A 24,417-nucleotide genomic window follows, 5' to 3' on the forward strand; every position below is an offset into this window, starting at 1 on the left:
CAAAATTGTAACAGATTTCAAAAGAAGGAATAACACTATGCAACACGATTCTGCTGGATGTAGACCACATAATGATTACACTGGAGAACCTAGAGATTATTATTATTATTATTATTATTATTATTATTATTATTATTATTATTATTATTATTATTTCATACATTTATATCCCGTCCTTCTCACCCCTGGAAGGGGGGGGGGGGATTCAGGGCGGCTTCACAACCAGCAACCATTAGGTGATAAACACAAATATAAAACAGTACAGTTAAAACAGATAATTAAAAACATCAGTTATAAAAGCATCATTTAAAATTATGCAAGTTTCTCTAGGAATCTCTCAGTTTTCCAGTGTGATCCTAGGGTCAATTTCTGGTGGAAGTGGTTCTGGAAGACCTAGAAATTCCTAGACAGAATATCTTAATAAAATAATCAGATCCCCAAAGTCAAACTTGCAAATGTGGAGAGCTGACTCCACTATCAATCATCTCACTCTGGGCTTCTTTTTATTAGACAATGAAGTATTACTCATTGGTTAAGTTTATAATATGTTGTTTTATTATTTTAATATATTGCTTTCATATATTCTATTTGTGGATGTAGATATGATATACTTGCTTCTTCGTTGTATATAAAATGGGGATAATTTAAAAGTGTGGAGTCTTTTTAAAAAATCCTTGAAATTATTTCAGTCACACAAGTTAGACATTAAACAACCATGAACAAGGGCAGTTCAAACTAGGTGTCCTCAAACTTTTTAAGCAGAGGGCCACTTCACAATCCCCCAAACTATTGGGAGTCCCGACTATAGTTTGAAAGAAAACATGAACAAATTCTTATGCACATTACACATATTTTATTTGTGGCGCAAAAAACATGAAAGAACAATACAATATTCAAATTAAAGAACAATTTTAATCCACATAAACTTACCAATATTTCAGTGAGAAGTGTGGGCCTGCTTTTGGCTGATAAGGTAGTCAAGTTAATTAGGAGTGTTGTTGTTGTGTGCCTTCATGTCATGTCAGACTTAGGGTGACCCTATAGCATAGGGTGGGGCCAGGAAAATGATCTTGGAGGACCACATCTGACCTATGGGTCTTGGTTTGGGGATCCCTGGTTTAAACTGACAAGTGATACTTCAGATCCATTTTTCTTAGATGAGTGGTCATCTTTTCTTACTTATCTCTAATAACCCGCTGTCCCATGTTAGGCTGGCTGTCTTACAGTTGCTGTATATAGTCATATATAAGTTGATCTCATGTATAAATCAAAGGCAAGTTTTGGGCTAAAACTATGCCTTTTCACATGACCCATGGATAAGTTGAGAGTAATTCTCCCAGGATAGACCCAGCTCTTGTCTTTTGCCTTTCTACTTTTTGGTAAGAAGTTAAAGTATAGTACTCGAATTGACCATGGATAAATCAATCCAAGTTTATTAGGTTAACTTTTGGACTGCAATTTCTAGACTTCTAGTATATAGGATAAGTCATAGTGTGTGTGATCAATATTACAAATCCTGTATATTAATTGCGATCTCATTCTATATGTCTAGATTCTTCTGTAGCTAAAAATATCCCTGTGCAAGAGGAAGGAATCAGGAGGGTTGAATCAGATTTATAAACCAACATTGACCAACATTTATAGAAATTGGGGAAAATGATCCAAAATGAGATGCTAAAACAATTAGTGGATCATGTCCACCTGGCTTGGGATGCTAATTAATTATTGAAGGGGAAATGGAGAACTGGTAGAATGAAAAGGGCTGTCTGGAGCTCTCCACAAAGCAATTGTTCATTGCTTGTTTCACTTTTGATGCAAAATGCCTCAAACACCACTCTTTCCCATGCATGTAAATATTGCTGTATATGGATTCCAGCTTCACTTCTTCCATAATTTTGGGGCCTTTCAAAAAGCAGTATAATATAAAGTGAAGATTATCTTCCTGCACTGCTATAAAAGGAATAAAGAATTTGGATGGCAGAGTTAGATGATCATGCTGTGAGAATATGGTAGTCACAAAAGTCACATGGAATCCCAGATATAGTGACAACTATGTATTTTACTTTCCCTTTTTTTGATATAGATGTATACATGGTATAATGCTTCAGTAAAAGCACAGATATCATTTAAAAAAAACTAAGTAAATGAAATACTGAGTGTGTTGTCTATTATATATTCACTTTTCTATGTCATCAGATGTGGCTGAAGTTCTTATAGAACAATAACATTCAGATTCCACAGTATTCACTGAGGTGCTATCTCTATTTAATAAATATTTTATTAAATTTCTGTAAATGTTGCACAGCGCTCATCTGTTTGGGATTATATTGAGCCATGTTAAATTTGCCAGGTGTTACTAGGTCATCATTTTGATCAAAGTCTTTGCTCGAGGTGATATTGGCAATGATTACACCAATTGAGCATTACCAAAGTAACTTAAGAGAGAACAACAGTAATAAAAACACTAGGGCATGCTTTGCATGCAACATGTTACACAAGTAATCCCCAGGTCAGGTAGAGAGGGAAAACATCTTTCTTGAAACACAGAAAAAGCCAGCACCAATTAGTGCCAATATTAGACTAATTGAGCCAGTATTTTTATTGTTCTGATGTGATGAGATACTTTGTCAGTAGTTTTGAAACAAAATATAAGAATACAATTTCTTCTGCTGACTCTGGTAAATATTAATAATAATGTTTATTTTTTTCTTGCCCATGTCTCCTCGCAGCTCAAGGTGGATTACAACATTGCTAAAACCCACATTCATCTTAAAACATTATTTAACATATACATATTACAACATATTTCCACAAAATACGTATAAAATACACAAAACAAATACACACACACACATAAGATTCCAACACCAAAGCTAGTTTTTGATCACATGAAAGTATAGTGGGAAATCGGATATCTACTGGGGTTTGTGGCCATCATCCCCCACCCCATGGATACCAAAATAATAAAGTCCTATTATAGATAATGATTTGATACATTAGTGTCCCTTGTATGAAATAGTAAAATCAAGGTTTGTTTTTTGGAATATTTAATCTGTGGATTGTTAAATTCATGGATACAGAATCTGTGTCCTTGAAGGGCTGATAGTATACGCACAGTAATATAACTACGAGCAAACTTCTCTAGTATAGCCAAATAGCCAACCAAGGGCAATCCAGCAATATATCTGATGTTAGGACAGTATTGGCTGTCCTTCTTGGTAATCCCATTATTATTTTTTCATTGACCAACAAACAAACTCTTTAAAAAATATACACTGATGCTTGTTCAGCAAGTTTTACTACTCTTTGCCCTTGGTCATTTCATTTTCTGAGATCAATTTTTAAGCTACTTTAATATCCCAGTTGTTCTCTGGATTCCTATCAAAAACTGAAGGCACACATCGTTACACCTTTTCTTTTGGATTGCTGCCTATTCTTCTCCTCAAAGTTTGGTTAGAAGGTGGAAAAGTTGTTTGCAATCCAGTCAGATTTTTATTTATGGCAACTCTGTATATGATAAATCTCCAAGCAACTTTATCAACAACAGATCCTGTCAGATAAGTAACTCAGTTCAAGTGATTTTTTTTTCGTGTCAGGAGCAACTTGAGAAATTGCTCAAGTTATGATTCTGGACATATCTACAGTGACCCTTTATCCTAGGGAAAATCTGGAATGATGAATTTTGGATTGGTACCAGATGGTTTTGAATGCCACTGTGGAAGTGGGAAGGCGTCTTGACAGTCCAACAGCACTGTACCTGGTCTGACACTTCCAGATGGTTACCCTTACCATCCTCCTTCTGTACCTGTCATTGTGCTGGCAATTGGGTGTGACATGGCTAGTGTTGGTCATTCATCACCTGAAATGATGTAGTCTGGGGCCCCAGAGCAACATAGGGGAAGGAATAGAAGGAATTACTCTCTTTCCCCCTCCCTTCTCCAGTTGCCCTGGCACTCCAGGTGACACTAGCCATATCATACCACCACGATAAGAATGGAAAGGGATGATGAATGCAGTTTAGTGTCCCTGGCCTGGATGTGTACTCAGTTGCAGCTGGTTGCATCTTGGAACTGGCCCAACGGCTTACTTGGGACCAAAGTCACAGTTTGCTCTGGATTTTGGATGCAACCTTAAATAATGTTAACAAATTATTAACCCAAATCAGCTCTCTGTCTGCCCTTCCACACAGCTGTATGAAATCCACATTGAACTGGACTTGTATGACATTGTGGACTCAGATAATTCAGTTCAAAACAGATATTGTGGATTATTTGCCTTGATATTGTGGGTTATATGACTGCGTGGAAGGGCCCTGTGTTGTGCAGCCACTACAGAACTGATCCACCCCCCCACTCCCCATAACTTGCTCCTTCTAAGATGTGCTGTGATGCTATTTTGTGACCCAGGGGAAGCTTTTGTAAGATGAACAATCAGCATTCCAAGAGGTCCAAGTCCAGGCAAAAGAATAAGCACATTCATTCATGCAAGAAAGGTTACAGTTGATTGCACAACAGCAGGGCTTCTTGTTTTATAGTTTCCTCAGTAGAACAGTTGATCTGGTTCTACATATGGCTTTGCAGTATGCAAAATTTAGTACATTTTACACAGGGATTAATTACCACATGATGATCAGCATTGGCCTAGAATTATATGCATGTATTTTTTGCCAGAAAAAATGAGGCAAGAAATTCTGTGTGAGTGTATGTTACAGAGAAATAAATAAACCAACACTGAATTTTGACCAGCATCTAAAAATGATGTCAGAGCTAGCCCAAACATAATTTTAGGACTAACATTTTCCATTTTAGTGAAGGAAAAATAGATAAGGTGGATAAACAACATCTGTGTAAACAATAGTCAGGAGGACACATGCAGAGAAGCCTTAAATCTAGGACACACCTGAAGCAGGAGGATGTCTTGCAAGCTTTTCCTTTTCTTTTTAGTTATACACACTTGATAATTTCAAGGTAGCAGTGCCCAAGGGCTTTATATAATTGAATAAGCAAATTGAAAATGAGCTACCACTTTTTGAATTAGGTAGAGGCCAAATAAAACCTGTATGTGACTTTATGTGCTATTAAAGACATCATTCTGAGATCACTAATGTCTAGTTTTTCACTGATACTTTCAGTTTTGTATCATGATTATATATAGCTTAAACATTGTAAAAGTGCTAATTATATATTTTTGTGGTGCCCAAATAACCTTCATGCTTTCATTAAGCATTTGAAAACAACTTGAGTACAGATTGTGTATATATGATCTTGGATCTAAGTGCAGTATGACTTACATTTTGATTTTCACTATACAGTATGACCCCTCTCATCCACAAATTTGATACCCATGGTTTCACTTACACACACTCCAAAATAACGTAACCTTTCCTGGGTGTTTGTGGGCTTTTCTAGGTTCTTATGGTACACTTGTTGACAAAGCATACTTGAAATATGGTTTTATCCACAGTTCCAGCTATCCATACTGAAAAAGATCACCCACACTTGGGCTGGAATCTTACTGTAAAATAGCATTGAAGGACCTACCGTGTTTCCCCTAAAATAAGACCTCCCCAAAGAATAAGACCTAGTAGGGGTTTGGGGGGATTGCCAAATATAAGGCCTCCCCTGAAAGTAAGACCTAGCAACTAAGAATGGGACCTTCCAAGCTGCAGGAGAGTTCTATTGGGAAGCATGGCTGCAGGGCAGAAGCAGCATTCATACGCACTGGAGGGAGGGAGGGAGAGAGAGAGAGTGCTTGCTTTCTGTGCCTCCCTGCTGGCCTTGCCTTGCCTCCTGCCTGTCCCCCAGCCACGGCTCAAAAAACCTTCCATCTGCGCTGCCTGCCGTTTCTTCCTTTGGAGACAAGGCTCCATCCTGGCCATGCTCCCTTCGTCCCAGAGGCTTCTGATTGGCTCCTGGTGCCAGGGCAAGGGAGGGTGGAAGGGAAGGAAGAGGGCTTCAACACCCTTTCCTGCTCCTTCTGCTTCTTAAAGGTACAGGACGCATTGGGATTCTCCTCCCATTCATATTCCTATCCTATGCCATGAAACTTATTATTTTATACTATTATTATTACCATATTATTAGCCTCATATTCTGTGATTATTATATCCCATTATTATATTATCCTATTAATATATATTATATCATTATATTCTATACTATTATTCTATTATTATTCTATTATATTATCATATTATATTATTAGCATATTCTGTTATTATTATTATATTCCATTTTATATTATCCTATTAATATATTTTATATAATTATATTATATTCTATTATTCTATTATATTATCCTATTATTATTATATTATTATGCTATTCTGTTATTATATCCCATTATTATATTATCCTATTAATACCATATTATTATCATCATATTCTGTTATTATTATATCCTATTATTATATTATCCCATTAATATATTGTATATCATTATATTATTATTTTATTATTATTATATTATATTATCATATTATTGACACAACGACGTTGTATGACACAGCAAACAAGATAGATATGCTGGATTTCGTTTCACAAAATCACAAGTCGAACACTTCCCAAGTGTCTAGGACTGTGTGATGTATTTTCGGATGATGCGTGCAGATCCCAGTAAGGTGGCCTTTTGCAGTTGGCAGATCGTAATTTTGTCAATGTCTATTGTCTCCAAATGCCGACTGAGATCTTTTGGCACGGCACCCAGTGTGCCCATCACCACTGGGACCACCTGCACTGGTTTCTGCCAGAGTCTTTGAAGTTCAATCTTGAGGTCCTGATAGCGGCTGAGTTTTTCCTGTTGTTTTTCTTCAATGCGACTGTCACCTGGGATGGCAACATCAATGATCCAAACCTTGTTCTTTTCCACAATTGTGATGTCTGGTGTGTTGTGTTCCAGAACTTTGTCAGTCTGGATTCGGAAGTCCCACAGTATCTTTGCGTGTTCATTTTCCACAACCTTTGCAGGTTTGTGATCCCACCAGTTCTTAACTGCGGGGAGGTGATACTTGAGGCATAGGTTCCAATGAATCATTTGGGCCACATAGTTGTGTGTCATGGAGCCAGATCCCAGGGCTGAATTTCCAAGCCCTGAATCTGACTTCATAACATAAAACAACCCTGCAAGCACCTGGCGGGAGAAGATAAAATGAGCCTGGGAACTCAGAGTTGAAAGTATAAACAATTATAATTGCTGTAGTGTGTGGGAATAGAAATCATGGTAGAAATGTGATCCAGAAGGTGGGGCTTGATGATGATATTTGCGTGTGATATTACGTTGCATCAGAAGTGATAAAATTAGATGTATGTAAACATTAGGTCATTCTCGACTTTTCCAAAGTCATGTATTCTTCAATAAAGATTGAATTTGAGAGCAGCTATCATTGATCTGCGTTCAGACTGATCCTTTGAAGTGAGCCTGACATTAAAGTCGAGAATCCATTTCTCACCCTCCTGCGGAATTCGCAGTGAAGTGATAATGAGTGAAGAAGGAGATCAAAGCCCAAATGGGGCAGAGAGGCCTTTGCAAGGGGCCCGGCCGAAGAGGGAAGAAACGCTGCAAGCCATAGCTTCCTCTACGGGATACCCCAGGCCGAACGGCGTGACCCAGAGAATTCCCAGGGGAGGAAGAGGCGTCTCTGCGGCTGCAGAAACCAGTTGGGGATCTGGAGGAAGTATGCCGGAGACCGTGGCCCTGCGGTTATCCATCCTGGAAACTAATTTATCCAGGCTGTCGGAAACCGTGGGGAGATTGGTGCCATTATTGGAAGAGAATCTCCAAAAGGAGCCCAGCCGATATGGCGCCGAGAGAGAACCAAGTAAAGAAGGAGATTGGAGCCAGAGGGGCCAGCGAGCGTCAACGCAGAGTCCCGTGGCGGCAAGGGACGAGGGAGATGAGGAATACTGGCGGGAGCTGGAGTTCCGGGACAGAATGGCGCGAGAAGTGGAGCGTCAGCGAGCCCTGGGAACTCTGAGGCCGCCATCTCCAACAGAGCTCCCAACCCCCCGAATGGGCGTCGGGGTGGAAAGGCCACTGGGGCCAGGGATCGGGTCCAGTGGATTGGCAGACGAAGGCGGAGAGGAGCGGGGGATCCAGGAAGAGGAGGAGGATGTGCCGTACGACGAGGAAAGGCGAGATGAGGGGGCTACAGCAAGGCCAGTATGCGGATGGGCGGAAGAGCCGACAGCGGCGGCAGACTTTCGGGAGCCGCGCAGAATGACCACCGGAGTGGGGCGCGGCGTGTTCCAAGGAGCCGCCCGAGGAAACCTGATGCAACCCTTCCCCATGCCTCCCAGACAGCATCAACGGGCTGCAGAATGGATGCCTAGAAGGGAAGATCTCAAACTAGAATACGGAGGGGAATCAGATGAACTGAACTTTTTTCTAATTAGCATCAGAGGATACATGGAAGACAATGCACACACATTCCCCTCCGAGGCAAGCAGGGTTCGAGCCATCGGCAACACACTAAAGCGAGGAGCAGCCAGCTGGTATGTGCAGCTTCATGCTAGATGCGACCCATGCCTGAGGTCAGTGCCCCGCTTCCTCGCCGCACTGGAAAACCGGTTCAGAGACCGGCTAGAGCAATTGAGGGCTCGAGACCAGCTGAAAGGAATAAAGCAGAGGGACAAAACAGTGCCCGAGTACGCAGAGGAATTCCTTCACCTCGCGGAAAGGGTACCAGAATGGTCTGAAGTGACCAAAGTGGAGTTATTTAAAGAGGGACTGCGCCCCGAGATTTTCAGCTGGGCAGCGCACAGAGACGACCCCGAAACGCTCCAGGGATGGATTCAACTAGCGGGGCGCGTCGAATCCACCCTGGCCCAAGTAAAGCGCTTCAGGAGCGGCAGCGGCCAGCAAAGACCGGTGGCGAGGGGTCGAGGAGAAACGAGGAAGCAGGAAAGACCCGGAGGGAGGCCGGGGATTCCCTCCAGAGGAGACGACAACAAACCTAAACCGGGATGCTTTGTATGTGGGAAGACGGGCCATCGAGCAGCAGAATGCTGGGCCCGGAAGGGGGAGCCGCCAAAAGCCCCAAAGCCCAAGCCAGCAACCGGGAGGCGCGCGGAAGAGGAGGTGCATGCCCCAGAATCTTCAGAAAAACTGGTGAGTCGGGACAACCGCATGATAGTAGTGCCCATCTGCCTCTCAGGGCTAGAAAATCGGGCCACCTGCAAGGCATTTGTGGATTGTGGGTGTTCTAGAAATATTATAACCCCGGAGTTAGCAGGAGCGCTGAAATGCCAGCAGATGGCGCTTGACTCCCCAATTGCATTTTCGCAGCTAGATGGATCAGTCGCTGCTGGGGAAGTATCTACAAAGGAAATACGAGGAATCCCATGTAAAATAGGCAAATGGGAAGGAAGAATATCCTTTGTGATAGCCCCTATTGCCACATACCACGTAATATTAGGGATACCATGGCTCGAACAGGCAAATCCTGAAGTAGATTGGAGAGGAAAAAGCCTAGCATTCAAAGAACAGCAGATGCAATGGGAGATAAGCAAAATTGCAGAAGAGGAGGACGAGGAAGATGAAGCAGGGGAAATAGACCCACAGCTATTGCCACCTGAATACAGGGACTTTGTGGATGTTTTCAATCAGAAAGAGGCCAGTAAATTGCCTCCCAAAAGGAATATAGAAGTAGAAATTGAAATAACCCCAGGAGCAAACTTACCCAAACCAAAAGTGTATCCCATGTCTGTGCAGGAGAAGGAGGAATTAAGGAAATACATTGATAAAAACCTGGCGCGAGGCTTCATTAAGCCATCCAATTCTCCTCTCGGGGCCCCAGTGTTATTTAGGAGAAAGAAAGACAACTCCCTAAGATTGTGCATTGATTATCGAAATTTAAACGCAATTACTAAGGACAATAAATACCCTATGCCCTTAGTCAAGGATTTAATTACCGTATTGAAGAAAGGGAGCATATTTACTAAACTGGATTTAATTGAAGCGTATCATAAATTAAGGATCAAACCGGAGGATACTTGGAAAACTGCATTTTCCTGCGCATTCGGCCATTTTGAATACGAAATTTTGCCTTTCGGGTTAAAAAACGGAGGCGGATGCTTTATGCAGCTTATAAATGAAATACTACACCCGTTATTGTACAGAGGGGTATTCATATTTCTTGATGATATCTTGATTGTAACTGAAGATAAGGAAAAGCACGTAAAATTGGTCCGGGAAGTTTTGCAGAGACTAAGAGAAGCAAAGCTGTACGCAAAACTGTCCAAATGTGAATTCAATAAAACTCAAATTGACTTTCTGGGGTATCGGATATCTCCAGAAGGGTTAGCTATGGATCCAGCTAAAGTAGCAGATGTGAAAGAATGGGGAGTGCCTCAAACAAGGAGGCAATTACAATCATTTCTGGGGTTTGCAAATTTTTACAGACCCTTCATAAAAGGTTTCGCGCAAATAACCGCACCCCTTACAGAACTTTTAAAAACAAAAGGGAAAGGGGAGACAGCAAAAGTGAAAGCTCCTGGCGCCAAACTGAGTTGGACGCCAGAATGCCAAAAGGCATTCGAAACCTTAAAAGAATGCTTCACTGAAGGACCCATCCTAAAACACCCCGATATCAGGAGCCCTTTCATAATCCATTGCGATGCCTCAGACTGTGCGTATGGGGCAGTACTATTGCAAAAAGATCAAAATGGGAACTTAAAACCCTGTGGATATTTGTCACGGAAGTTCAGCGAAACTGAAAAAAGTTGGCCAATATGGGAAAAAGAGGCATTAGCCATATTAAAAGCCTTAGAATGCTGGCGACACTTCCTCGAAGGAAGCGGAATCCCATTTGAAATTTGGTCTGACCATAAGAACCTACAGTATTTAAAGTCTCCTAGAAAATTGTCCCCCAAACAAATTAGATGGGCGCAATACTTCAGCAGGTTCGATTTCCAATTAAAGTTTTTTCAAGGGAAGCAGAACGTCTTGGCAGATGCTCTTTCACGCATGCCTCAACACGAAGGCATAACCACAGCAAAAGAGGGGACAATATTCTCTGACAAACAATGGGGCTTAGCTGTCAGGACAAGAGCACAAACCCAAAAGGAGGACATGGCTTTTGTTGAACTCGGCGGGGAAGAAAACTGGGGAAATGAACTTAAACAGTCTTATGAAGGAGATCAATGGATCGCGTCCAACGCAGAAAAGGGGGAACAGAAGGGGGGATTTTGGTTTGTAAACAAGAAACTGTATATCCCAGCAATATTAAGGATTAAGATTCTGCATCGTTTTCACAACAACCAGAGCGCTGGTCATACAGGAATTACAAAAACAACAAAGGCAATAGTAAAACATTGTTGGTGGCCAGGAATGAGGAAGGACATAAAGAATCATGTTGTTCAATGTGATGATTGTGCCAGAAATAAATCGGGAGGAGGGAAGCCTATGGGATTGTTACAAACAGTAGCGGAACCTACCAGACCTTGGGAATGTGTAGCTATGGACTTTGTGGGAGAACTGCCGGTTAGCAAAGGACATCGTTATATTTGGACAGTATTAGACCTGTTTTCTAAACAGGCTCACTTTATAGCGCTGACGAAACTACCATCGGCTGAGAAACTAGCTGAATTGTACATAAATCATATTTACAAACTACATGGATGTCCCAGTAGAGTAGTCAGTGACAGAGGAGTACAGTTCACAGCAAAATTTTGGGAAAAATTCTTGGAAATGCTAGGAGCAGAAAGGAGTCTAAGTTCTGCTTTTCACCCCATGACAAACGGGGCGGTAGAACGTACTCAGCAAACGCTTGGGCAGTTCCTTCGAATGTACTCTAACTTGAGACAAAATGACTGGTCTAGGTGGTTGGCTTTTGCGGAACTAGCCTTTAATTCAACTATACATTCAGCAACAAATAAAACCCCCTTTGAAGTAGTTTACGGGTATGAAATACAGCCTTTACCCCAGTTGCCAAGGTGGACAGAAAATGAGGAAACAGAGGCAGGGAAGTGGAAAACGCAAATGCTAGAATGTTGGAGTCAAGTGACTGCATCCTTAAAGGAAGCACACAAAAAGTATAAAGCGTTCGCAGACAGAAAGAGGGTGGAAGGCGATAAATTAAATAAAGGAGATCTAGTGTGGTTAAGTACCCAAAACATCAAATTGGGGCTACCTTCAAGAAAACTGGGCCCCAAATATATTGGACCATTCAGAATACAGGGTGTTATCAATGAAGTGACTTTCCAGTTGGCATTGCCAAAAAGTTTAGGGAAAATACACCCAGTATTCCATCGCAGCTTACTGAAAAAGTATATGGGGACTTTGGACAAAATGGACACATAGAGTTATTGTTTGATTTGTTTCAGAACTATGATGAAAGAAGAACCGAAGAGGAGGACGAAGAGAACGAGGGCGCCATGTCATGGAGCCAGATCCCAGGGCTGAATTTCCAAGCCCTGAATCTGACTTCATAACATAAAACAACCCTGCAAGCACCTGGCGGGAGAAGATAAAATGAGCCTGGGAACTCAGAGTTGAAAGTATAAACAATTATAATTGCTGTAGTGTGTGGGAATAGAAATCATGGTAGAAATGTGATCCAGAAGGTGGGGCTTGATGATGATATTTGCGTGTGATATTACGTTGCATCAGAAGTGATAAAATTAGATGTATGTAAACATTAGGTCATTCTCGACTTTTCCAAAGTCATGTATTCTTCAATAAAGATTGAATTTGAGAGCAGCTATCATTGATCTGCGTTCAGACTGATCCTTTGAAGTGAGCCTGACAGTTGTGCCTCTGTTTGTAGTCTGTCTGTGCAATTTTCTTACAGCAGCTGAGGATATGATCAATGGTTTCATCGGTTTCCTTGCACAGTCTGCACTTTGGGTCATCAGCTGATTTTTCAATCTTGGCCTTGATTGCATTTGTTCTGATGGCTTGCTCCTGGGCTGCAAGGATCAGGCCTTCTGTCTCCTTCTTCAGGGTCCCATTCGTGAGCCAGAGCCAGGTCTTCTCTTTATCAGCTTTTCCTTCAATTTTGTCAAGGAACTTTCCATGCAGTGTTTTGTTGTGCCAGCTGTCAGCTCTAGTTTGTAGTGCGGTTTTCTTGTACTGGTTTTTTGTCTGCTGTGCTTTGAGGAGTTTCTGATTTTTGACTTCAATCAGAGCAGGTTCTTCACTTTGTTTTACATATTCTGCCAGGGCATGTTCTTCTTCTTTGACTGCTTGTTTTACTTGCAAGAGTCCTCTACCCCCTGATCTTCTAGGCAGATACAGCCGGTCAACATCACTGCGAGGGTGCAGTGAATGATGAATGGTCATGAGTTTTCTTGTTTTTCTGTCCAAATTGTCCAGTTCCATCTGTGTCCAGTTTATAATGCCAGCAGTATATCTTATGACAGGTATGGCCCAGGTGTTTATGGCCTTGATGGTGTTGCCTCCATTATCATATTATTATTATTATTATTATATTATTATTATTCATGACTACACTGAAACTAGAATAGAAAGAAATCAGCGTGGAAACCTTGTGAAACCTAAACTGCAAGAGGTACCATAGATTGTTGTACATGTAAATAATGGTAGTAACAATAAATTCTTGATAGGATTCACAGTTTGTTTGGTTATGCTGGTTTGTGATGACAACTATTTTACAGTATATAATAAATGTTCATTTTGTTATTCAACAATAAATGTGAGCTCTTCTTCATGGAAAAATAAGACATCCCCTGAAATTAAGACCTAGTGCATCTTTGGGAGCAAAAATTAATATAAGACCCTGTCTTATTTTCGGGGAAACAGGGTAGAGAAACCCACAAACACTTCAAACAGAAGCATAAATCAGTGAATATTATCTTGTATGCACAACACTTGGGTCCCAATGCACAATTCAGTCTTTGTATTTGTGTCTTTGTTATTGCTGTTATGCAAAGACACCTGAGAGATTTCACCAGAGCTTTGACTAGTCCCTGGTTCATCATTAGCTTGAACCTGGTTTCATTCACTTTCTTAACAAAACCTTGATTTTACTAAATGGACATATAAATACCATTTTATTTTGTAAATGCATTTCTACTTATATCTGTTACAGTAAGTAGTAACAGGATCAAGTATATGTGTGTGTTAAAGAAAAGCTTATGGTGTTAATTATTATGAGCAGCTGCTGATGTAGGTCAGCAAGCAAGTTTGGGCCACACCCGGTGGGGTATAACTGTATGGAGGTTAGAATGCAGTTTGAGATGCTGAATTAAGAATGACTTAACAGCAATACTCCTTGTTATGATGAAATAACGATTTGTTTTATGTTCTTTTTTGGATGAAGAAAACTTACTCTGTGCTACTTACAAGGTCTGTGTAAGTTTGTTGAGATATTTGATTTTGTATCTCTGCTGACAAGAGTAAAGATTTTTGTTCGTTTTCCTCTTGTTTGTGTGTCTTTGCATTGGATCTGACTGATATCTGCTTATGCAGATATCTACATCCTTCCACATAATACAAAACAAAAACACTGAGAACAGATTCATAACTTCAAGATTTATTTCAGGCATTTTCTGGATAGTAATGGCTAAACAACTAAGTGGGAGGGAAAAAAAAACAGATCAATATTGCCACACCGATATTCAGGAATTATCTACAGTGACTACATTCAGACCATGTGTTCTCTTTTAAAAGTCCTAGACAGTAATTCTAGCACATCAGGAAGCAGCCAGGGCTCTTCTGAGCCAGGCATTTGTAGCACATAAGTACCTATACTGTATCAACTGTATGGCAGGTTAACAACATTTGCTAGATGTTGATTTGTGTACCCAAGGCAAAATGATTAAAGGTAAAGTCATAAAGATTTCAGAATCAGATTATTTGAAGTTAACTATCTCACTCATATGACCCTGCCTGGACTTTGGTGCACAAATCAACAGCTAGCAAATGTTGTTAACCTGCCACACAGTTGATACAGTAGGTATCTATGTTCTGCAGTTGTGTGACTCAGAAGGGATTGAGGACTCTTGTTATAGGTCTATCATTACAATGTGTATCGCTAGTGAATTGTAAAAGACAGGAGACTCTATGCTAATAAAACTTCATCTTTAAGGAAGTACATAAGGTTCTTACTGTGTTAGTTTTTGAACACGACTTGAAGGTCTTATTTTAGTTGCCTTTTCATTGATTTCTGAATGTTCTGGATTATTTTTAACAGCAGCCATATCAGTGTTTTAGGATAAGTTCTAAGCAAGATTGTTACCCAAACTATCTTGTTTCATTACCAGTCTCATGGTTTCTAATGCTCACAGCAACCTTTCATATAATGACAACAGAATTCAAACCTCTAGTTTAAAAGGCATTGTTTTAAGTTGTTAAACTGCCTATTTGTCTCCATCCATCTATCCATGACTTGCAAAGGAATAAGAAAGCAATGAATAAATATAACTAGAAGAGACACTGAGGAAGTGCAATCTCAGCCACCATTTCTTACTGTTTTGTTCTCTGTGTTTATGTACAATATCTTTCATCAGAAAATCTATTATACAAACCATAAGTGGCCAAGTATTACTGTCTTCCAGAGGTAGAGTTTGGTGGTGGTAAATGACATTGAATACCTGTTCTGGATCCACATGCTCTTTCACGTTGAGGACATGGATTTCCAGTTGGCAGGCAGTCCTAACAAGGGTTTGCTTGACACGCCTTCCTCTTGGCATGTTTCTATCTTTCACCCTGTATTTGTGCCACTTCAAAGTCCATAAGCACTGTTGGTAAGAGCTGATCTCCAGTGCTAGGGCCTCTCAGTTTAGTATTTCATCCTAGGAACACCTGGCTACTCTAAATGAATTCAAGTCTCCAGCACCAGATGAATTACACCCAAGAGTATTGAAGGAACCAGCAGAAGTCATTTCAGAACCACTAGCAATAACTTTTGAGAATTCTTGGAAAACAGAAATCCCAAGTCTCAACAGACTGGAGGAGGGCGAATGTTTTTCCTATTTTCAAGAAGAGGAAAAAAGCGGACCCAAACAATTACTGTCTAGTCAGCCTGACATCAATACCAGGAAAGATTCTGGAGCAGATCATTAAGGAAGCAGTCTGCAATCACTTAGAAAGTAATGCTGTGATTACTAAAAGTCAACATGAATTTCTGAAAACAAGTTATGCCTGATTAATCTGATCTCTTTTTCTGATAGGGTTGGTACAAGCTTGGTAGATGCAGGGAATGCTGTGGCTGTAACATAACACAAGCCTTTGACAAAGACCCCCATGACCTTTTGGCAAGCAAATTAGTCAAATGTGGGCTATGCGATGCTACTTTTAGGTGGATCTGTAATTGGTTAAGTGACCGAACCCAAAGGGTGCTCACCAGTGGTTCCTCTACATCCTGGAAAGTAGTGACTAGTGGAGTGCCACAGGGTTCAGTCCTGCACCCAGTACTGTTCAATGCTAATGGCTTGGATGAAGGTTTAGAGGGCGTGCTTACCAAGTTTGCAGATGACACCAAATTAGGAGGGATAGCTAATACTCCAGAGGACAGGATCAGAATTCAAAATGACCTTAACAGATTAGAGAGCTGGACCAAAATTAACAAAATGAATTTCAACAAGGACAAATGTAAGATAAATACACTTAGGTGGAAAAAATGAAATGCAAAGATACAGAATGAGTGATGACAGGCTCGACAGCAGTCCACGTGAAAAGGATCTTGGAGTCTTTATTGACTCTTCAAGCCATTTCCAAATCATGGTGACTTTTAAGGCAAAACCTATCACGAAGTTTCCTTGAAAAGATTTGTTCAGAGGGCTTTGTCTTTACCATCTAAATACATACATACAACAATTTCCAAATTCTGTAGCTATAAGCTGTTAAAGCATATTGGAAGTTGATAATTTCACTGGCTAGTTTTATAAAGATAACCAATGAATCCACTTTGGGCTTCCGATGTGCCCAGCTACATAAATCCGTAGTCACTTTGAGTTCAGTGCCATCCTCGTATATATGAGAGGTTGGGTTTCACATGTACTGGGGTCCTGAATATGGTTTAAGTAACATATCCTCTTTCTTTCAATAGTAAACTGTGGTCAAATAAGTTAATTACTATGTGTATTTGTGTAAATACCAGGTTTTGGTAAATTTAGAATTATTTGAACCTGGCTAGCATTGGAATTTAGTGTGTTACCCTTTCATGATTCTTCAGTGAGAGATACGTTATTGTTTTTGTAGTAGTAGTAGTAGTAGTAGTAGTAGTAGTTATGTTTGTTTTTTCTCTCCACAAGGAGACTCAAAGTGGCTTGAAACAATATCACAGCAAGAAATATGGAATTAAATAATTTGTGGTATGCTACTGCAAAGAAGTATACATTAATGTCTTCCTTTTTGCATTATTTGAGCAGAGAGAGAATTAATCCTAAGAATATTGCATGACTTTTACATTGTGGTGCTTTTAGAGCAGAACCCCAGTAGCATGTTTAAAGTCTGTTTTATTCTGTTTTTAGATCTGTTAGCTGTGCCCAAGCACCCATATGCCGCTATGGAGAACTGGGGACTGAGTGTTTTTGTGGAGCAGAGGATACTCCTGGATCCAAGCATTTCATCTATCTCATACTTACTTGATGTCACCATGGTCATTGTACATGAGCTGTGTCACCAGGTAGGAGATAGTTCTGTTGTTTGTGAGCATGCAATGTAAAAAGAGTTAAACATTTTTCATGCAGAACATTCTGTCAGGACACTAATTACAGGGTAGCTCATTTCTGTTGCGTAAAGCCTTCTATGCTGGGCATGTTAATTGGGGAAACTACTGTGGTGAACAGCAAGAAATTATTTGAGTGTGAAAAACTTTATAATGCTAATTAGAAGCATGATTATTGCTTCAATTGTTTAATCTTTGTGAAGCAAGTATCAAATCAATATAATAAAGTTTCTTTTTCTTTGGATATATTTCAGTGTACTGTTGGTTTTATATAGTTGAGTGTAGTGATAGCCTCTTGCAATGATTTGCTACAACACTGTCACAATCTCAAGCTGAGTTTCATGTTCTTGTCAAAATTTGCATTGGCTGAGATCAATTTGGTAGTCCCTCTTCTCTCCGTTCATAAACTTTGGAAGCATTTTTTCTTTATGTTTCTGCCATGGTCCTCTGTTCATAAATGATGAATGTCTTGCCTCTGTGAGTATTGAAAGTCTTAAATATACTGGTTCATGTTGTAGTAAAAGCCATTATATCTATTTTTCATTCTTTTCTGTCATCTTACTTTGATGTAAACATAGAACTATAGTTGGAAGGGATCTCAAGGGTCATCTAGGCCATGTACCTACCAATTCAAGAATCTACAATTAAGGCATACTTGACAGGTGGCTTCCTAACCTCTGTTTCAAAAACTTTCAATAAGTTTTTCAAGGTAATCTGTTCCACTGTTGAACAGCTCTTACCACTAATAAATTCTTAATGTTTATTTGGAATCTCCTTTCATGTAATTTGAATTCATCAGTCCAGGTCTGGTGCCTAAACGGGTGGATTCAAAACAAACTCATTTCATTTTCTACATGAAAGAGGTTCTGATATTGAATGCTCACTATCACACCACCTATTGAAGTTTCTTTCTTCAGGTTAAGCATACCCAATACACACAATTTTGTTATGGTCATTGTTTAAGGTGCATTAAATTCAACACTGAATGTGGCTATCATCCATTGAAGCTCATGCTGTAATTAATACATCAATTTTAAGGTGCCACAGGACTCTTCTTTTTTCAATTGAAACACTTCCCAAAATCTAGTGTTTAGTCTCAGATAGAGTAGACCATTCAATCAGTTGCTAAATATTGTATCAACATTAACATAAATCCAATTGATTCAGTGGATCTCCTGTGGTTGTAACTATCCTTTGGATTTGGTCCTTTACATTTTAATTACGCTATACTGATCCTATGTTTTATTTTAACTGGTTCTTCTGTCTTTTATCTTTTTGCTCTGTTTTGAAGAGAAAGATGGAAAAATTGCACAATGGGTTTTTAATGGTAGTATACAAGTCTCTGTACACAAAGCATATAGAAATATAGTTCATCCCCCAGTGTCAATATTACTTTCAAAAACAGTTTCAGAAAGCAAAGGAAGATCCACTCTGAAATGGAAGACAACTAATTGTTGAAGACAACTAAAAAGAAATCTTTCTGTATCTTGAAGAACAGTGCTTTCTATACCTTTGATTACCTGTAAACTGTAGAAGATTAACATCTCATTGGTTTCTTCTATAGTCTTCCAAAAAATACATCCTAGTCCATCCAAGCTAGTTAGGTATTAGCTGTAGACATGGATCATGTACCTTTAGAATATATAGTGCACAATTAGATAAAATGTTTTCAGTTCTTCTGAACTATTTAATTTCTAGGGCAGGATCCAATGGTGGAATTCCACTGGAAGAATAAAGAAATCAAGTGGAACTAAATGTTGAATGACTTCTGTGACACTCCTATGCAACCTCAAAACTAATAATGGAAATTTGTTTAAGTTAACACCACAATCATATTAGTGTCTATAGATTGTAACTCTAGAATAGGGGATTTCAATCTTTGGTTGTCAAATGTTTTGGACTTCAGCTCCATGGATCCCTGACTATTGCCCATCTTGTCTATTACTAATATTTTAAAAATACTGTTTTCCAATATGCTAGCAAAAATGGATCTTCTTTATTGGACATTGGTTTTGGTAGTCTTCCAATTCTTAACCATCCAAAGATTTGTCTCTCGAACATATGATTGCATAAATAAAAATGCCACGTTTTCTATCTTTTTAATTGTCAGTTTGGAGGACAATGTAGATAAGGTATCCCCAGGTTGTTATATTGAAACTTTGTTTCAATTGAGCAGTATTTGAAGTAATAATTACTTAATTAATATTCATAATTTTCTGGCTAGAAGTGTAAACAAACATTAGCATGAACTCCCGATATAGGAAAAAACATCATATCTATACCTTCTAGGAATGAAAGTGCAATGTTAAAAAGTTGTATAATCATCTACAGTTCATTTGTGCACATGCATAAGCACTTACTTAAGATACATAGATTTGTACAGTATTGATTTACATGAAAAATAATTGGAAAAAAATCAAAGGCTTCCAGCTAATCAATCAGAGACATTTTGGTTTGCTGTACTGCACATAATAAAAACAATACAAAAACAGCAATCTGACAATAAACATTTGCAATGGCATTCCGTCCTTATAGTCCTGGAGAACATGTTTCTGTAATTTCTAATATAACCATCAGTATACTATATCTTAAGTTCACATTTTAACAAGTTTGTTTAGACAGCTATGAAAAAGGGCCACTGTTCTCTTGGGGTAGGCTTAGACTAAGGAGGGTTATAACACAAATGTTATGCAAATGCATATACATATGGTTCCTGTACTGTGTCGACATTAGACCATAGCCTATGTCATGAACAGTGTAACTGAACTTGCTTGTGTGTCTGTTTTAGATAAACATGGTAGAACATGTTCACAACCTCTTTGAGTGAAAAAACAATAATACATTCATAGCATCAAAGATTGTATGCAACTACTATACAGTTGTTTGACAGGGGAATTCATATTTGACTAATTATATGAAAACGTTGGATCTCAACTTAGTCATACATAGAAAAGCCACAATAAAATCAAGTATAACTAAGTCTGTTTGAAGTTGATCTTTTGTTCCTTTGATATGCTTTGTGTTTGTTTCTCTGTAAGAAAGAGACAAAATTGAATATCAAATAAAAACTATCAGGGACATTTTGAACTTAAAGCTCAAACTACATGAAATAGAAGTGCTCATGAGTATTTTATAGGCTGTTGGAAAGCGACTTCCAGCGCAGGCAGTTTCGCCAATGACAATGGCATCCAATTAACCTGTGGAATTCAGTGCCGTTGCAAATGCTGAATACATATCTGCATCTTTAAAAACAGGATTAGAAAACTTGTCAGTGAAGATGTTAATTAAGGACGGGTCCAAAAATCCTCAAAAACAGCATATTAAATGTTTAAGCAGCAATTTACCATTCAATGCTATCATTCTAAAAAAGGTTATATAGGCAAGAATAAAGCTCTCTAGTTTCTTGAATATTTCTGTCTTTATTTATTTTTTGTGTGTCAGGAGCGACTTGAGAAATTGCAAGCCACTTCTGTGTGAGAAAATTGGCCGTCTACGAGGACGTTGCCCAGGGGACACCCAGATGTTTTGATGTTTTTACCATCCTTTTCGGAGGTTTCTCTCATGTCCCTGCATGGAGCTGGAGCTGATAGAGGAGCTCTCCCCGGGTTGGATTCAAACCTGGTAGCCTTCAGGTCAGCAACCCAGCCTTCATGTCACAAGGCTTTGACCCACTACGCCACTGGGGGCTCCTTCTGTCTTTACATGTTACTTTTTCAAACAACTCAATAAAAAATAAAATTTGCATATTTACCTTTTTTTAAAAAGATTGTATTCTTAAATCAAATCAATAAAGATTTATACGTTCTGAAGAGAAACCAGAGTAATAAAGGAATAGTTCTTTTTTCCATAGAAATATGCATCAATAACTTCCATTTTTATGATACAACAATCTTCCCCAGTCAGTTTGAATTATTGATTTTTTAAAAGCAAAATAAGAAGAAGTTACCATCTTTCAGAATGATACAGGCTGAACATCCCTTATCTGAAATTTCAAAATTAGAAATACTTTATTATATCAAAATCCAAAATCCTCCACATGACTTGTTGAAATAACAACACTTTTTTCCTAATATTTCATTGCACACAATTTTTGTTATGTGCATGAAGTTATTAAAAATATTGTATGTGTAAGATAGATATGAAACCTAAATAGATTTCATGTTTAGACCTAGATCACATCTCCAATATTACTTATTATGTTCATGTATGCAAATACAGTTATTCCAAAATACAAAAATATCTGAAATCCAAAACACTTCTGGTTCCAAGCATTTTGGATACTCATCTTGTTTTGAGCGAAGGAGAATTCAACCAAAGTTGCTAAACTGATCCTGTAATCACTAAAGCAAAAACTTACTTATTGTTCATTTTTCTTCTTTTACTACATTCCTTCTTTTTCCAAACTTAGGGCCCTTCCAGACAGGGCCCAAAATGTGGGCCCTGTCAGACTTTTACCTGAGGTGTCCAAACAACGCTTCAGATAAAATCAAATTAATTCTGGACAGAGCAGGAAAACCCCGATATATCCCAAATTAATTAGATACCCCATTGGACCCCGGTCTTCTTGAAAGGCCAGGTCTAATGGGGTATTGGTTCTGTGGGGACTGACTACCTGGTACTCATGGGGGCCAGTTGCCACACCCATCTTGCCCAAAGATGTGAGACGGCACCCACCCCTTTCCTAAACCCCCCCCCCCCAAAAGCCTTAAAACAAAATAAAAAACTTACTGGGCTGCCATGCCTCCTCTCTGGCAGTCCTCCTGTTGCTTAGAAATGACACACCAGGAAAGGGAGGGGGTGAGGAGGAAAATAGTTCCTCACCACCTCCTCGTGTGTCATTTTTAGGTGCCAGAAGGGCTGCCAGAGAAAAGGCATGTTTTTCTTTTTTTTTTTATGGTAGTTACCGCACTGGAATGGGGGCAACCTCCGGGAAGGACTGCTTCTTTTGGGCGGCCATGGGGACTTCAACCCACTTTGGAGCAAGTTTCTTAAACCTGTTCCAAAGCGAATTTAAGCCCTGTGTGGAAGCATCCTTAGTGTCAGTAACTGTTGCACCTTTTCGTTTTATCTGGGCATTTTGCACATCTTTTCCTATTCACCCTGTGTTTTACCTGCTGTAGTTTTCTTTCAGATACTTCACATTTTTTAATCTTCTCTTTGATAGCTATTTTGAGACCATTTTAGGAATATGATTGGGAACACACAAGGAACATAAACAGTTCCAATAGAACAGAACAGGAAGTTAAGTGAAAGAGAGAAGACATTGGTTAAAATGATATTTTGAATCCATGATTGTTGACATTTTTATTCAGGTTCAGCACAGATATATAATGTGAATATATGACTCTTTAAAAAAACTAAATTTAATGGAACTTTTTTTTAGTGGTTTGGTGATCTTGTGACTCCAGTATGGTGGGAAGATGTATGGCTAAAGGAAGGCTTTGCTCACTACTTTGAATTTGTTGGAACTGACTATCTCTATCCTGGCTGGAATTTGGTAAGCCTGTGTTTCTTCTTTACTTTATGAGACCTATAAAGAGGATATTAAATCTTAATTCTGCTAGACAATAGAGCAAAACGCAAACTCTGAAATCAAGCACATATTTACATGTAGAAGGTCCCATATTCAGATCCTAGTGCCTTTCATTAAGAAAGACGTCAGGTGGTGGGGAAGCAAAAGGTAAGAGCCTATAGATTCCCTGTTGGCCATGGCATCCATAGCAATGAACTAAATGGATCTCTTTTCTAATTTAATGAAAAGCAACTACATGACATTTTATCAGAGAGTATTGAAAAATGCCAAATGGTATGTGCAAATATCAGATGTCCCATAAAGCAAAATCAGTAAGTGTGAAATCATTTAACAGTACTCCAATAATGTAATCTTCCATTTACTATAAAGGAGTAAGGTCATACCTGACATAAATGAAAGTAAAATATCTCTTGCTTTTACATTCAAGACATTTAAGAAATGAATGATAAAGACATAGGGCTAAATTGATCAAAAATTTATTTTCCTCTCTGTGCTAGCTTTCATTGATGCTACAAATCTGTTCTGAAGGAATTCCTTCCTTACTTGCTTTAGAATAAGCTTTTGGGGTACAGTGAAGCTACCAGAGGGATGGGGATCACCTGTATTTCTTGATATAAAAAGCTAGCCATAAGCTTCCAACTTGCCATTGGATGCTGTGGAGAATAGCAGACATTCATGAAGGTTCTTGTCATGTGCCTTCAAGTTGTTTCTGACTTATGACAAGTCAACCCTAAGAATGAGCTCAGGGAGAATGGGATGGTGCCTACGCAGACCCAGACCACCTGTCTACACTGCCCTGAAGCCATGGGGTACTCCGGAATTTCAAGCTAACTCTTGAAAGTCAGATCAAGGATCTGTTTACACTGGCTACTAGAATCAGCACATATCGTGATGAACCTGGCAACTACTGTTAGGCACCCAGAGATCCCATGGGGGGGGGGGAGCATAGACTGTCCAGCCCCCCCCCCCCCCAGATCTAAGGCAAGACTGCATGCCACTGATTAGTCCCCTGTCTGATGAGGTTACAAGTCTGTTTAATTTGCAATACTTACTGGAAGTGGTGAAATGTTGTGGGGACAGCCAAAAGCTGGTTCAAGGTGAGTCTGGGTTTCAGTGTCCATGTAGATGAGCCCCAAGTTCTAACATCTTTGGGTGATTCCATCATCATTACAGTTAAACTTTGGGGGGCATTTTCCCCAGATGTATAATTCTCTCCTCTCCATGGCTGTCTCCTCCACATTCTTTTTGCTGGACA

At 39.3% G+C, this 24,417-nt stretch overlaps 1 protein-coding gene across 1 annotated transcript in view; it reads left to right on the forward strand.

The window, feature by feature from the left end:
- trhde (thyrotropin releasing hormone degrading enzyme) overlaps positions 1-24,417 on the forward strand; it is a 328,094-nt gene that overhangs the window by 151,166 nt on the left and 152,511 nt on the right. The window contains exons 4-5 of the mRNA XM_062982616.1: positions 17,433-17,587; positions 23,013-23,126. Coding sequence (XP_062838686.1) covers positions 17,433-17,587; positions 23,013-23,126 — 269 coding nt within the window. The remainder of the gene's footprint in view (positions 1-17,432; positions 17,588-23,012; positions 23,127-24,417) is intronic.

The sequence above is a fragment of the Anolis carolinensis genome, chromosome 5 (assembly GCF_035594765.1).
Source record: "Anolis carolinensis isolate JA03-04 chromosome 5, rAnoCar3.1.pri, whole genome shotgun sequence".
NCBI lineage: Eukaryota > Metazoa > Chordata > Lepidosauria > Squamata > Dactyloidae > Anolis > Anolis carolinensis.